The sequence below is a fragment of the Cuculus canorus genome, chromosome 6 (genome assembly GCF_017976375.1).
Source record: "Cuculus canorus isolate bCucCan1 chromosome 6, bCucCan1.pri, whole genome shotgun sequence".
NCBI lineage: Eukaryota > Metazoa > Chordata > Aves > Cuculiformes > Cuculidae > Cuculus > Cuculus canorus.
In genome coordinates this window covers 39,595,279-39,611,122 of record NC_071406.1, presented here as the reverse complement: position 1 = coordinate 39,611,122, position 15,844 = coordinate 39,595,279, and the positions used below count along the sequence as shown (strand labels likewise).

The 15,844-nt window shown below is 44.3% G+C and overlaps 1 protein-coding gene across 3 annotated transcripts in view; it reads left to right on the top strand.

Annotated features, from left to right (window-relative positions):
• Nucleotides 1-15,844, top strand: part of ABCA12 (ATP binding cassette subfamily A member 12) — a 117,811-nt gene that overhangs the window by 58,544 nt on the left and 43,423 nt on the right. For all 3 annotated transcript variants that reach the window (XM_054069548.1, XM_054069547.1, XM_054069549.1), the window contains exons 15-25: nt 916-1,040; nt 1,593-1,766; nt 2,658-2,822; nt 3,807-4,008; nt 4,580-4,719; nt 5,542-5,661; nt 6,798-6,888; nt 8,235-8,414; nt 10,148-10,463; nt 12,949-13,063; nt 14,947-15,276. In XM_054069548.1, the coding sequence (XP_053925523.1) occupies nt 916-1,040; nt 1,593-1,766; nt 2,658-2,822; nt 3,807-4,008; nt 4,580-4,719; nt 5,542-5,661; nt 6,798-6,888; nt 8,235-8,414; nt 10,148-10,463; nt 12,949-13,063; nt 14,947-15,276 (1,958 nt within the window). The remainder of the gene's footprint in view (nt 1-915; nt 1,041-1,592; nt 1,767-2,657; nt 2,823-3,806; nt 4,009-4,579; nt 4,720-5,541; nt 5,662-6,797; nt 6,889-8,234; nt 8,415-10,147; nt 10,464-12,948; nt 13,064-14,946; nt 15,277-15,844) is intronic.

Sequence of the window (15,844 nt, the reverse complement as noted above, 5' to 3'; positions counted from 1 at the left end):
AGCTGCCAGGAATCATAGAATAGTTTGAGTTGGAAGGGACCTTAAAGATCGTCCAGTTCCAAACACCCAGCCATGGGCAGGGACACATCTCACTGGATCAGGTTGCCCAAGGCCCATCCAACGTGGCCTTGAACACCTCCAAGGATGGGGCAGCCACAGCTTTGCTGGGCAACCTAGGCCAGGGCCTCACCACTGTCACGGTGAAGAAATTCCTCCTTGTGTCTAGTCTAAATCTGCCCCTCTCCAGTTTATAACCATTGTCCCTCATCCTGTCATCACAAGCCTTTGTGAACAGTCCTTCTTTAGCTTTCTTGCAGCCCCTTCATATACTGGAAGGTCTCTATAAGATCTTCTTGGAGCCTTCTCTTCTCCAGACTGAACAAGCCAAACTCTCTCAACCTGCCCTTGTATGGGAGGTTCTCCAGCCTTCTGATCATCTTTGTAGCCTCCTCTGCACCCGTTCCAACAGTTCCTTATCCTTCTTATGTTATGGATCAGGCTGCTCATAGCTTCATCCAGCTTGGACTTGAACACCTCTGGGGATGGGACATCCATGACTATCACAGTGGTTATATTAATGAAATAACTGTAGACTGTGCACTTGGGAACCTTTATCTAGGGTAAATCTAGAGCCTGTTCCAGCCCACCCTTTATTTTCTATATTCTTATGTGCTGAAGCCCCAAGTCTTTGTATTTGAGCAACTTTTGCTATCGCTAGACCTGTCAACTTTGGCCCACAAATTGGATTGTAAAACCTAGGAAATAGGATTGCATTTCGCGAGGTTGGGTTGTTTTTTATCAGCAGTGTTGTACTGCCACTTCCATGCTTCACTTAAAGTCCTGGTTTTGTGCTTGAGACTGCTGTATGCCTGGAGAAGTCTAATAGAGCAATTGTTCCTTGATCTTTCTTTACAGAAAAGTTGAGAGATGTGTTTAAAGATGTGGACCAGCTCAAAGAGGATCTCAAAAATGCAACAGGAATATCTACAGCCAGTATTGATGCTCTTCTGGAAGCGTCTCTCCCAGAAAACATCAGTCAAGTAAGTTTGCTGTCCTCCTGGTGGGAGATCTTGTTGCTTTCTACCACAGTTCACTGTAACAGACTGATGAGGGTCAAGTGGGGTCTTTGGTGGGATCCTCAGCACTGAGAAGTTGTGGTGGTCCACATGGAAAAGTACACTTCCAACCACAATTCGTCAGAGCACTCAGGGTTCGGAAATTATGGTCTCTCCCGTAATGAGAAATGAGCTTGCCTTCCTCAGCAACACAAGCAGAGCTCCAGATGCTTTTCCCTTTCCCAACCATCTTGTCTGGACTGAGCCACAAAGAGAATGTTCTTTTTCGAACTTCACATGCGTCAGTCAATGGGAAATTGAAGCCAAAAAGGCTTTTACTACTGTGCAAGCTGAGCAGTAAAACACAATCCTTAGGATTTGTCCCACAGAAGAGGAGGAGTGGGTAGGGATTTTCTGGTCCTCAGGGTTGAAATAGGACACTGTGGAAAGACCAACAGCAAGGCAAGATTAATCTATGCATACTGGAGCAAGCAGGCTACCCTCTAACAAATCTTTTTTTCGTTTGTGCAAACACAGGTCATTTCTCAGACCCTCCAGCTGGAGTCTTGTAGCGCCCATCCTGCTGACCCACAGCTGCAAATGGTAGCAGAGGAGCTCTGCAATCTCTCTCTCTCGGAGAGGACTCGCGAGACGTACATCCTGGGGGTCACTCTGTTGCGACACTTAGATGTTTACGATTTCTTATACAAGGTTAGTGCTGGATTTGTGGAGTGCTTTCACAGTCTTTGCTGCGTGTAGTGGCTGAAAGGTCATAAAATATCATTGCGGTGGCCCAGAAGCTATGCTGATTTACACAAGCCAAAGATCAGGCTTTGCTCATGCAGTAATTTTTATTGCATACCCGTGCTGTTACAGTGTGGATATAAATGAGGATCCCAGCTGGTATAAACCAGAAAACCTCATTTAAAGGCACTGGACCTACTCTAAAAGCCTCTCTATGTGCTATCAAAATCTCTTGAACATTCCCATCTGAGTGCAGGCTTCCCAGAAATAAGGCACCGGCATCAATTTTCTTATTCCTTGAAAAGGGAAGCCTTGGGAAAAGTCCTGTAAAATATATTTTCCCCATCTATTTGGCACTGCCTGGTTATTAAATGATTCAGCTGTTCCACGCACACAACTATATAAACAGCATGTGAAAATACCATTCGCAAGGAACTGCATATTGAATACATATTTAAAGATCTTGGGGGGACAGAAGTTATTAAATGATAATGTGAATGAATTTGGCTCAGATCAAAAGTCACTGGTGGTGTTTGACATCTATGCTGTGCGGAACGGTACCTCCTAGGGACTTGGATTATAGACTTGTATCTGATCCTTGTTTCCCAACAGTAGGTGTTTGGAAACATACACTGTTCGTCCTCTGTAATATTCAGAGGAGTGGTTTGCAAAAGCACTTGGGATTTAGGAATACAAATCCCATCCATTTCCTATGGGACAGCCGCTCTGTAAGCCTCCTAACAGTTTTGAACATCCCACAGTCTTTTTTTCTTCTTGGAATTAACACAATATGGGTGTGTACGTGCACGTGTGCAGGTTCCCACTAATCATAATGGATTCCCTTCCCGCTTCTTGCAGATGTTTTTCCCTAAGGAGCTTCAGAAACCCGTGGACAAGATGCTGGGCCTTCTGACAAGAATGAAATATTTCAGACACCAGGTTGAATCTGGCGTCGATCCATTGCTACAGGCTATTCATTCCCTGAAAAAGCTCCGGCAGTCGAGGAACGTGCCACTGACCAAGGTACGTGTAGTCTGCATGTTTTTTGGAGGCAAAACACCACTGGAACGATTTCCCCAGGAATTTCTCACCCTAGAAGTCAAAGGCTCTTTAAATCATAATGACTGCTTCTGTTCTAATGCAGTGGTGTCCTAAGAAGAATCTCTTTTAAACTAATACCTTGCCTTTGTGGGAGAGCTTTGATTTGGATCCATGGGACCATCATGATGGGGGAATGCTAGGAACAAGTGCTGTGGGAGAGACTCGAGGAAGAAGGATGCAGGGAACAACTGTATTGAAGGAGGGTGGACTTCCAACAAAATACACTGGCGTATTGGAAGATATCAGCTTGCAAAAGCAACTGGAGAACTGCCCAGAAAGACTGTCCAAAACCACATAAGTCAACAGCAAAATTTGGCTTCAGCTTTAGTGTGCGTTAGAACATGCCCAAAGCCTCAAGACTGCCTGAAACATTCAGTACAAACCCAGTCCTGCTTCGACAGCTGTGATAACTTCAGGTTGCACTAACTTCATTCACCCCAGGATCCAATCCCTCTCCAATTCATGGTCAATGATAGCATAGATCACAGAAATCGTTTCTGGTAGTCTTTTTGCCTGCTCATTGCAGAACTTTGTGCAGTCAGGGACTGGATGGGGATGGCAGATGTGCACATCTATTTAACGAATTTTGTCCCATAGCTCCGGGTGCGTAGGTGGCACCAAGCACACATTGTAGGCAAGTCCTTTATACATGTTGTAGGCCATACCCACGTTGGATCTCATACCTGGAGATGAATTTCCCACCTCTGTCACAGCAGAGGTTAGCCGTAAAAGCATGTCTTCCGTGGAAAGTCCCTTTTTTTTTTGTAGACACAATCTTCACATAAGCAAGCAGTGTAAAAATGTTTAGTCCTTGCCTTCTAATCCTGTTATTTCTATTTTCTGTTTTATCTCAGAATGGGATGCTTTCAGCATGTAGGATTTATTTGCATTTTGTCTTCTCCACAGGCCTTAGTTAAGCCAAACAACTTCAGCATAACACGTGGCACATTTAAGTCCATGTCAAAAGTTCTCTGCAACCAGGAGATCACACCTCTGTTTTTTGAGTCCTTGCTTCCAGATTTTGGAGACCCTGCAAGCAACAGTTCTTCTGTGGAGGATGTTGTTGTCCAAAAGATGATGAGGAAATACGGGATTCCTCATGACTCCAGTAAGTCTGACTTTTCCTTAAGGCAAAACCATTTCAGAGCCAGAGATGCAGTGCTGAGCTGTTCCCCACTGTGTCTCTGGAGGGCTGTAAGCTTTCATGATTTATGCTGGCTGAAGATCTGCGCTGCCCTGATTATGGTGGTTTATTTCCATAGATGTTAAAAGGAAAACAGCCTGTGAAACAGAGCAGTGCTCGCTGCTGCAGTGTTTCCCATTTGTCGATGCTGTGGTCTTAGGGCTTGACGGGTCACTGCTTTTTCTTGATATGTAGTTTTTCTGACGGTACTGACATTATTAGCTCCTCTGAGTTCACAGAACTCCATTTAACCTTCAAGCAGAGAATCTTGGCTCAGATACTGAGGCTCTTGTTGTCTTCAGTTCAGCAATGGGAGATCTTGGGGGCGTATTGCTTTTGTCAAGATACCTTATATCAGTCAGTGAAGAGGGCCATGAAGTCATTCATCAGACAGAGCAACAAACAGGGTAGATGGGGAAAAAATATACACTGATAGCTTTCTAATGTCTGGTCTGTTTGTGCTCTGTACATTTTGTTTGCTTTTCTCCCCTTGCAGCATCGTTTTGCTTATCCTTTTACCTGGACCTGGTCAAGACCCCGACTGGAGCTTTAATTTGGTCTTTTTTAAAACCAATGGTGCTTGGGAAGATCCTTTATACACCAGATACCATAGAAACCCGAGCAATCATGAGAAAGGTATGGCTGTATTTACAGTACATCAGGATACGCTTGCTCAAAAGGATTGTAAATTATCTAGCATGGGCTTGTTTCTTTGAGAAACAGAAGCCTATTTTCTGACACTTTGGAGTATTATTCAAATTACCATTTCCTAGTTACACGGCTACTTATATGAGTCATCTTTTGTCTTTGAATGAATCTTTTCTCCAAAACATGTCTGTTGGCCTAATACAACTTTTTTAAGGCCTTCAATTTGTGAAGTTTTGCCTCTGTGTTTTCAGGCAGTAAAAGAGAGATGTCTCCCAGCACAACTGCGATAGTCAATACTTGTTCGCATACAGAAGAAAAGCTGATAATGAAGACGGAATCATTGAATAGTTTAGGTTGAAGGGGACCATAAAGCCCATCCAGTTCTACCCCTCTGCCATGGGCAGGGACACCTCCCACTGGATCAGGGGCTCCAAGCCCATCCAACCTGGCCTTGAACACCTCCAGGGATGGGGCAGCCACCACTGCTCTGGGCAACCTGGGTCAGGCCCTCCCCACCCTCATAGCAAAACATTTCTTCCAAAGATCTCATGTCAATCTTCCCTCTTTCAGCTTAAAACCATTCCCCCTCATCCTATCACATGCTCCAAATATCCCCTATAAGGCTGTATTTTTAAGTATTTGCATCCAAGTTCAGTGTATTAAGGGGCTTTTTGCCAAACATAGGGTGCTAAGAAAGACCCAAAGGAAACCAAATTTGATCTTTACTGTTTTATTGGCTTATTTATTTTTAAAAAGCTTTAAGGAAATGGATAAATGTATGATTATGATTTGTGGGGTTTTTTTTTACAGTCTAATGCAACCCTGAAGCAGATGGCTGATCTAGCCCTGAAGTCCCAGGAGTGGTTGGACAAGTCCCCAGCCATCATGAATTCACTGACTAAGTTAAACCAGACAGTTCCTATGATTAAGGTATGAGACCCTCCCTCCACCGTCTCTTTTGTGGGAGGGAACTGGGAGGATGGATTTCTTCACTGAAGTAAACTGGGGCTCCGGGGACCTTGGGGACATCTTAGGTCAGCTAAGGAAACCCTCCTCAAGCTTTTGTCTTTGGCTTCCCAGTTTTGTGCCTGCCTGTTCCCATAACAGAAATACCCCTGACACACCTTTCCATGCAAATCCTCTGTCTGAAGTGCTCTGTTTGTAATATGCTCCCTGACACTGGCCGTGCTGGAGGGCTCAGATGAGCAGGGAATGCTCTTCAGTTTGTAAATTAACTTTCTGCTTGATGGAGTGATCCAGCCAGCCAAGACCAGGCAAGAAATGACTTTTTCAGAAAATGAAACACTATCTATAATAAGTGTGTAGCTCTGGGTACACATATAAGAGCTAGAAAATGTCTTTGTACCTCAGTGAATGTAAATAAAATTTCATTTTCCCCTCCTAAGGAGCCTGGCCTTGCTTGGATACAGAGAGCAGTAGGCTGTAATGTTTCCCCTTCTCTGCAGTGAAAATTGTCTCTTTTTCTTCCAAAACTATGAAAATGAAGTCTCTGGAAGCCTAAAGCATTAGAAGTTAATTTCAGTGGTTGGAATTCATTGTAATTTCCATGATGCTGAGAAAAAATCTAGAGCAGAATATGCAAAAGTATTCTCTGCTGACTGCACTCATTGTTGGAATAATAAACCGTTCAGCCAAACAAAAATCTCTCTGCCAGTCTCCAAGTTAAATTTTGGTCACCTACCTGTTGTACTCTGGATGGATTCACAGGACTTAAAACAGACACAAGTGAAATTCACTGCACTTTTAGGATAACAAAGATTATCCATGATTTTTCCAAGGGACTCTGCTGCCTGGTGGAAACTCAGTAGGCTTCTTGATTCCAAGAAACACTGGTTTGGACTCACAGGGCTCTGTGTGGTGTTTTCATTGCTAACATTTCCCCATTCTGCTATAAAGGATGAGTTAAAAAAGGTCAGAAAAGTAGTAGCAAGGGGTTGTGCAAATGCTCAGTGAAGGTGGCTGCTGTGTTTTATATTAGATGTACACTGAATAACCTCTTGGGGCGTCTGGTCATACTGATGCTTTCTTTTTGTACTTGTTGGTAGAACGCCCTGCAGAATCCTTTTGTGCAGGTTTTTATCAAGCTGATGGTGGATTTGGATGCAGCTGAACTGCTGAGTCAAATAAATGAACTGGGTAAGTTTTTCTACCATATGCGTTGCCTCCTATTTGTTCTGCAAGTCTGGGGAGCCCCAAAGTCATCAGGCTGTAGCCATACTCTGGGACTGTCTCCTTTGGTTGGTATCGAATGCTTTAGTGGGAGGTAATCTCGGCTGTGATTCTAAGATCTTGTTGTCTATGGGTGTCTTAGAAAGCAAAAGGGCTTGTATGGAGAGATGTTTCTTGGGAATGTCGAAGGGATAGAATGATGGGAATCTCTGCAGCTGAGTGTGACCACTGGAGGACACTGTTTAGCCATAATTATCACTTCAAATGAGCTACCTGGGATTCTGCTGGGAATGTCGTGGAGAGCTCGCTTGCTTCACATCAGAGTTCAACTTAAAAGTTTTCCAGAGCAGCAAAGCAAGGGATCAGATAAAGGTACCCAGACCGAGGTAGCTAGAGGCATCGTTACAGGAGACGCTCAACTGGAATTTGCTGTTCTATGGTGGTCTTGTGTGGTCCTTCAAGGTGAGAGCTGCTGATCTGTGCTGTGGGAATCATCAGGTGACAGCAGTGGTGGATGAATCCCCTGTTAGTGCACAGCGTGGTGATCACAGTCCCCTCCTACCTGCTCATATTATCTCCAGCCGCGTTTTCAATGAGTAGCTGCACGTGTCAATGTAAATCTGGGTTATGCCGGCAAAACCCAGCTTACGCCAAGTGTGGCTGTGGTCTGCTGCAGGCAGAAGGATATTTGCATTCTGTTCGTGATGACCCCTGTGTTATTCCATGAGTAGCAGCTCCTGGTTTAACTCCCCATCAAACCACAGTGCCTGCAGCAGCTGTTCCATATTAGTTACAGTGCGTTATGCAGTCACCTTTTCCAACAGCCGGGAAACAGCAGCCTCTTCATTAAACTGCATTATCAGGTTTAGTACACACATCAGCACGAGAGGCCTAACTTTTCCTTGATGCGCTTGGATAAAGCACTTTCTCCCCCTGGGACAGAGCGGCTCAACAGATGAGCTGATTACATCAAAAACCAGAAGATGTGGAATGAATGGTGAGCATCCTGTGCGAGTCTAAAACCTCCGCAGGTTGGGAGCAACTTGTCATTTGGGATGGCTGTCACATCCCAATGCTGGCATCCTCCCAAAGGCAAACTCACCAGCATATTACAAATGATTAACATAAAAATTGGGTCAACAACATGCCTTCATTGCACTGCTAAGTGCAGAAATGTATTTTACACTTAAATGTTTAGTGTGATGGGGTTTTTTTTTCTTCCTCTCTGGTGTCATTGTTAGTGTAAAGACTGGAATGATGTCATGGATTTTTTTGCTGTGTGTAATGATGCTACTGGTTTTCTTTTTTTTCAGATGATATTCGGCTGGAACTACAGAACAACGCTGACATTGTCGATCAGCTGAATACATTAGCTACCCTGGCTGTAAACGTGTCCTCCTGTGTCTCATTTAATCGCATTCAGGGAGTCAAGAATTTAGAGGAAATGGAAAAGGTGGCGAAAGAGCTTTTCCTGAAAAACGAGCTTTTTGCAAGTATGTGACAGCGTCTCAAGTCCTTCTGTAAATTAAAGTTGGCCTGGTACAGGGTGGGAGTCCAGCATAAGAAGTTTGCCTTTATCCCGGCAGCTGTTGTGGTCACACCTCCCACCACACAGCAGCTGACTTTGAGCCAATGTGTGTGGGACCTGCCTGCTGAGACCTCTTCGTGGAAGTATTTAGCACTCTCCTTTTTGATACCTCCTTTTCTCCTACACCTCTGCTGTCTGTATAGAAGTCCTTTGCTCAACTGGTGTTTTCTCCTGGTTAATTCTTGATTTCCCTGCCCTTATGAGTTCTTCATGACTGCTGCCTTCTTCAGGCCCCATGAGAAAAGATGCTTTAATCAAGGAAGATATGGTAGAACGAATCATAGAATGGTTTGAGTTAGAAGGGACCTTAAAGATCGTATAGTTCCAGTCCCCTCTGTGGGCAGGGACACCTCTCACTGGATCAGGCTGCCCAAGGCCCCATCCAGCCTGGCCTTGAACACCTCCAGGGATGGGGCAGCCACCACTTCCCTGGGCAACCTGAGCCAGGGCCTCCCCACCCTCATTATGAAGAATTTCCTCCTTTTGTCTAGTCTAAATCTGCCCCTCTCCGATTTAAAGCCATTCCCCCTCGTTCTGTCACTACATGCCTTTATTAAAAGTCCCTCCCCAGCTTTCTCGTGCAAATATGAGACAGTTCAACTTACTAGAGGGTCATAAAGCTCTTGAGATGTTCCAACCAAACACTGCAGGGTCTTCTCAATCACACTTTTCACATTGGTGGGATTGCAGCTTCAGATCAGACCCCGGAGAGAGATGGGGGGAGCAGAGAATAGGAATGTAAATTAATTTGAATGATGCAAATGTGTCTTAATTTTTGAAGAATGCCTAGTATCTCCTTAATTAGGATTTATTTATAAGTCTTGTGACCTGTTTGGTTTTATGCCTCATAATTGAGGGGTGGTGGAAACCTTTTATTTTCTTGGAACTTATGATCCTGATAGTATTTATCTGTTCCCACAGAAGCAGTTTTCTTACACATTTGTCCTCCGTCCCGTCGTATGTGTGGAATAATCAGGGATGATATTCTGGAGATAAAAGCTTGTGCAGTTTTGCCTCTACTCAAACAGACACTTTTAAAGGAAGAAAAGTCCTGTCTGTCAAACTGTATCTAGAGCGTTCCAGTCCCTAACAGGGACCTGTGAAGCTTTTATATTCTTCAACATCTCAGCTTTGCAGGAATTTGTGTGGGCACGTAAATATGTGCACGATTCTCAGTGCGGTTTTCCTGAGGTTTTTATGTTGCAGCATCTCTATGGGAGCTCTGTTGATAGAGCATCTTCAGGCACGTTCGTGAGCGGTGCAGGTGCTGAGTGACGTACCTAAAGGATATGTGACACACCGTGTTAGCAGCAAGATTTTTCCAAATACACCTGGTTATTTTGAGAGCTTTGGGGTTTTGAATGCTCAGTGGGAAAAGATTTAGAGGCTCTGCAAGTGTGTTTCACACTCAGAAGCACTGGTCACATTTGAAATTATAAGTAGCTGCAGTGATGTCTAGTTTCCACTTTCAGACCCTTGATAAACAGCCTACCCATCGCTTTATTTATGCAGCAAAGATGAAATGATGGGTTGTAATGTAGAAAAGGCTTACAAAAATGAGGAGTTCCTACCTATCTGTGTGTCCTTCTCCCCTTGCTCTCGACTCTGAAGGAAAGCCTGTTCCCTTTCTTTTTGAAGGTATCATTTTCAAGCTGCCTGCGAGCGATAGTAGCCTCGGACGCTCAGTTCGTGGGGGCTTGGCCCTCCCTCCTGTGCTCAACTACACCATCCGGATGAGCAGCAGGATCACGCAAACCACCAACAGGATAAGGGAGCGCATCTGGACTGTGGGCCCACACAATTCCACCTCGCAGAGCCAGATTTACAGCCGGGCATTCATTTATATCCAGGACAGCATCGAAAGAGCCATTATTGAGTTACAGACTGGCAAGAAACCAGAGGAAATAGCTGTTCAAGTCCAGGCCATGCCTTACCCCTGCTACAATAAGGATATGTAAGTTGGCGTGGCTTCTGTCTTGATGCTTTGTGTAAGCTCGTCTTGTCTTACTGGTGGAACTCACCAGCTGCTCTGGTCTCCTTAACACCATGGCATAGAAATAATTTCATTTTGTGTGGGTTTTTTTCCCCAAAGGTCTGAACAAAAGACGAAATTTTGGACTCTAGGATAAATGATCTGTATTTACTTCAGTTTAACTGGGTTTCCTTAACTGGGTTTTATGACACACGGTACAGCTGAGACTGGGGTTGGCAGGACTTGGGTTAAATATGAGTGTTGGTTTATACTGCAGGTGTTTGTGTGCAGACGGTGCAGCAGAACTTAGAAAATGTATTTACTGGGTGGGAAAAAAAGTCTCTGTGTTTATGAGCTTTGTTGCTAGAGATTGCTCTCCAGCTGTGATGTTTGTTGTTCATTCCAGTGCTTGTAGCTAATGTGCAGTGTACGGTGAGTAGTTCTCAATACAGGGGCCTCTCAGATGCTTTAAGGAGGGTAAGAGGGAAGATGAAGTTGTAGCATTCATCTCTGCAATAATGAGAGAGGACAGAGAAGCTTTTGATGCGCTGAGTTAATCATAGAATCAGGGAATGGTTGCCAGGGTTAACAGCCTGTTACACAGAGCACTGCAGCGTGACCTGTGTGTGGACCAGAATAAGTTTGGAATCATGAAGCAGATCAAAAAGTTTTGGATCATCTTCCTTTCCATCCATCTTGAGCCAGATCCGCAGCAAATATGAACTGCAGCTCTGCCAAATGCAATAGAGAAGCGAATCTCTCACAGCTGAGGACCTGCCCCTCTGGCAAGACAATTTTGGTCTGTGTTGGAAAGCTGGTGACATGGTTCTTCCTCAGAGTTATTGCTCTGACCACAGCTGGTGACCAGACTGTGTGGAAAACACTCAGGGAAGGGATTCCTTCTCTATCAGAGAGCACTGAAGGGTGTTCAGCAAGCAGCACTGGTGGGTTGGGTGGGCCACGAGGGTCTCCCTTGGACCAGAAGTACAGACTAAACCTTGGAGCTAAAAGAGCACAAGCTAGAAGATTATCTGGGGAGCTATAGCAGAGCCATTAATCTCGTGTGTCAGCCTGTCACTTAGGAGAGGTGGGGACCTACAGCCTCTTCTCAAGGTAACAGCATGCAAAGTGACTGCAAATATGCAGGCAGGAAGCAGTCAAAGCGAGTGTCAGCTTCTTGCAGCCGATACGTGGATTATTGCTGCGAGAGAGTTTTGTACAGTGATTAACTGGCTGCTGGAGGCATTTACTACAGTGCTGTCTGCTCCTTTTCTTGTTTGTGGGCTCCTGAGAAAACCGCCTGCCTCCAAGTTCCCCTCCCCACCCCAGGTTCAGAGGGACAGGAGTTTGCTCAATTATTAAAATACCTAAAGGCTTTGGATTTGCATCCAGCAGGAGTCATCAGAAAGTGACTGCTTATCGATTGTTATCACATAGTTACCATCCTGTAGGGAAAAGGAGGGAATATTTATACCACTACATAGAAGGTGTTGGGAAATGTTGAATTTTTAATAGCCTAGAGATCATGCACAAGGTCATAGCCAAAAAAAAATCCAAACAACAAAGATCTCATAGAGCTGCTGAAGTGCCATTTTGTTGTTCATTATAAATATGGCTTCATTGGCCTGAAAACATTTCCTGAAAGCACTGGTTTGTGGGAAAGTTTCAGCTTTACAGGTAAAAAAAAATAAAAACAAATGTAATCCTATTACTTTCCTACTGTTATTGTACATTAAACATTGCCCAGGAATAACACTGATTATTTTCTTTTGAGCCAGTTTAGAAATGAGGGAGGAAAGCCTACACTCTGTAGGTATAATGAAGTGAATCTCCTGCTATAAAAACCTTCCTTTCCATCACAAAAGCAGAAATTTACTGTTGGCTGTTGTATTTTTTTTCTGAGCACATTTGGCACGGGAAGAAAATTTTGACTAAAATGTAGAGCCAAGAATTGTGAAGGCAATGTGGTAGACCTGGATCCACAATACCTGTCTGGTGGGGTAGTGGGATAAACGCTCTGCGGGGAAGCACCTATATCCAAACTGTAGCACCAGGAAATATGACCCGATAACATAATTTGGCCATTATCTCCAAACTGGAAATTCTGGCAGGCTGCGGTGATGTTTCGCAATCACCCCATCAGAGAGCCAGGAGATGCCGCTGCCCGTGGCGGTTCCTGCTCCTGCCAGTGAAGCTGCTGAGCCAAACTTCCCCAATATATCTGCAAATCCCTCTGTAATTTAAGAAAAGAAAAAAGATTGTGAACAGTCAAGAGTTTCGTGAATAAAAAATCCGATGCAACGGCCAAAGAGCTTTTTTTTTGTAGTTATTAATTACACTGCACGTTTTGAAATATAAGCATGTCTTTTCTTGTGCCAAGGTATTATTCCGAAAAATATATTCTGTAGAAAGCCTTAATCTCTGGAACATTTCATCTTCAGCTAAAGCCTGCGTTTGCCTTTTACAGGTTCTTAACCAGCGTGACCTACTCTCTTCCTTTTGCTCTGATGGCTGCCTGGGTGCTGTTTATAGCTGACTTCGTTAAAACACTTGTTCAAGAGAAAGACCTGAGGCTTTATGAGGTATGGTGGAACTTTCTGGGGCATGCAAAATTATGAACAGATTTTCCTTATTAGTGAGTGGTGCGGCTAATGTGCAGTATTAAATGGAGCAAAACAAACATTAAGGAAAATAATAGTGCAAATACCTAGCGTTTGACCTGCGGTGTTGGAGTGCCGGTATTGTAACCAAGCTCAAAGCCGTAGAAATGCAGATTGCTTGCCCTTCAAGTGGTGAGAACATCACTTTGCAGTTCCAAATACTGGAGACATGGGGAGCTCACCAAATTACAAGTTTTCTGAAGATTTAAAGCTCTCTAAAAATTGACTTTGAGTCATACTCGTTGGGGACAAAGACGTGAAAAGTGACTTATTTCCTGTCCTTGAAGTTATTATGCTTAATATTTCAGAAGGTGTTATGTATTACATGAGCTCCTCTAAAATGAAGTTCTTTGGTCAGGTTGCCTATTGGAAAAGAAATATCATCGAGACGGGGGAATTTATTAAGTTAACTCAAGTTTTCAGTGTGAACACAGTTAACAGACATGAGCAGCAAAGAACTTTGGTAAAACTAAGATTCAGCAAGTAACAAAAGATCTGAGTTTTATCCAATACCACGGAAATAAATACTGACCCACCAAAAACGCTTCCAAGAAAGAGCACTCTGTGAACTGATAAGATTGAAAATGAGTGAACCCTAGTGGTAGGCAGACATCACCTTACTCTCGTGTAGGGAACGCAATTTCACTGTCTCCAAGAACCACGGTGTCAGTAATCTTTTTAGATGGGACGCAATCTACAAGACACCGGCCCCTGTAGTTTCTTTTAGATTTATCAGTAGTTTTATACTGTATTTATCAATACAGTTGTGAACTCAATTATCAGCTAATATAAAGTAATATTGCTTCCTTATAACTGTGGTAATTTAGCTATTATTTGTTCTCTTGGGGTTGTGTGAGAAATGGTTTGTTTTCAAAGATATATAGTGATAGGATGAGGGAGAATGGCTTTAAATTGGAAGGGGGAAGATTTAGATTAGACATTAGGAAGAAATTCTTCACAATGAGGGCGGTGAGGCCCTGGCCCAGGTTGCCCAGGGAAGCTGTGGCTGCCCCATCCCTGGAGGCGTTCAAGGCCAGGTTGGATGGGGCTTTGAAGCAACCTGATCCAGTGGGAGGTGTCTCTGCCCATGGCAGGGTGTGGAACTGGGTGGGCTTTAAGGTCCCTTCCAACCCAAACCATTCTGTGATCACAGAATCAATAGAACGTCCTGAGTTGGGAGGATCCCACAAGGACCATCAAGTCCAGCTCCTGTCCCTGCACAGGACAACCCCAACATTCACACCGTGGGGCTGAGGGCGTTGGTCAATTGCATCTGCAATATTGTCAGGCTTGGCGCCGTGACTGCTTCCCTGGGAGCTGTTCCAGTGGTCCGCCACCCTCTGGAGGAAGAACCTTTTCCTAATGTCCAACCTAACCCTCCCCTGGCACAGCTTCCTGCCATCCCCTCGGGTCCTATGATGATTCTGTACTTAAGAGCTTTTATATTCAAATCACTCTATCAAAGAGTGTTATTTTTAAAAATAACCAAAATGCTTTAGAAAAGTTACAGATGTACAGCCAGAAGTTGCTTTGGGGTTTGTGGGCTGTGATGCTTCATGCTTGCAGATCCTGTCTATGCTGTTCTTTTGCAATTGACTGCTTTGCAAGCCAAGAACATTCCAGAAAGGTGAGTGTGTGGTTTCTCCCTGGTTATCAACATTCAGCATGCCAGAGTATGAAAGAGCACAGTTCGGTTGCATGTCCTGTCCAGAAACCAAAATAAGAAACAGTTCAATATCAGCAGAAAGATCTCATAATAAAAACTTGTCACTTATGATTTTTTTTTTCCACCTTTCTCTCTGTAGTACATGAAAATGATGGGTGTTAATGCCAGCAGCCATTTCATCGCCTGGTTCATAGAGTGCGCCATCTTCCTTCTCATCACTGTCACCTTCCTCATCGTTGTTCTCAAAGTGGGTGACATCCTTCCCAAAACAAACACGACGCTCCTGTTCCTGTATCTTATGGACTACAGTCTGTCCATCATAGCTATGAGCTACTTCATCAGCGTTTTCTTCAATAACACCAACATAGCAGCCTTGGTGGGCAGTCTCGTGTACATCCTCACCTTCTTCCCCTTCATCGTGCTGCTCGTCATCGAGAATCATTTGAGCTTCTCTGTGAAGAGCCTACTGGTAAGTTCAGTGTTCTCAGCACAGGAAGGACATGGAGCGGTTGGAGCGGGTCCAGAGGAGGCCACAAAAATGATCCGAGGGCTGGAGCACCTCCCGTACGAGGACAGGCTGAGAGAGTTGGGGTTGTTCAGCCTGGAGAAGAGAAGGCTCTGGGGAGACCTTAGAGCAGCTTCCAGTACTGAAAGGGGCTCCAGGAAAAATGGGGACAGACATTTTTGCAAGGCGTGTTATGACAAGACATGGAGTAATGATTTTAAACAAAGGGATGGGAGATTTACCCTGGATATAGAATCATAGAATAGTTTGGGTTGGAAGAGACCTTAAAGATCATCTAATTCCAACCCCCTTGCCATGGGCAGGGACACTTCTCATATAAGGAAGAAATGTTTTACTATGAGGGTAGTGAAACACTGGCCCAGATTGCCAAGCAGGATCGTGGAGGCCCCACCCGTGGAAACATGCGAGGTCAGGTTGGATGGGGCTCTGAGCAACCTGATCTGGTTAAAGATGTCCCTGCTTCTTTAGGGGGGTTCGACCAGATGGTTGGAAGGTTCCTTCCAACCCAGAG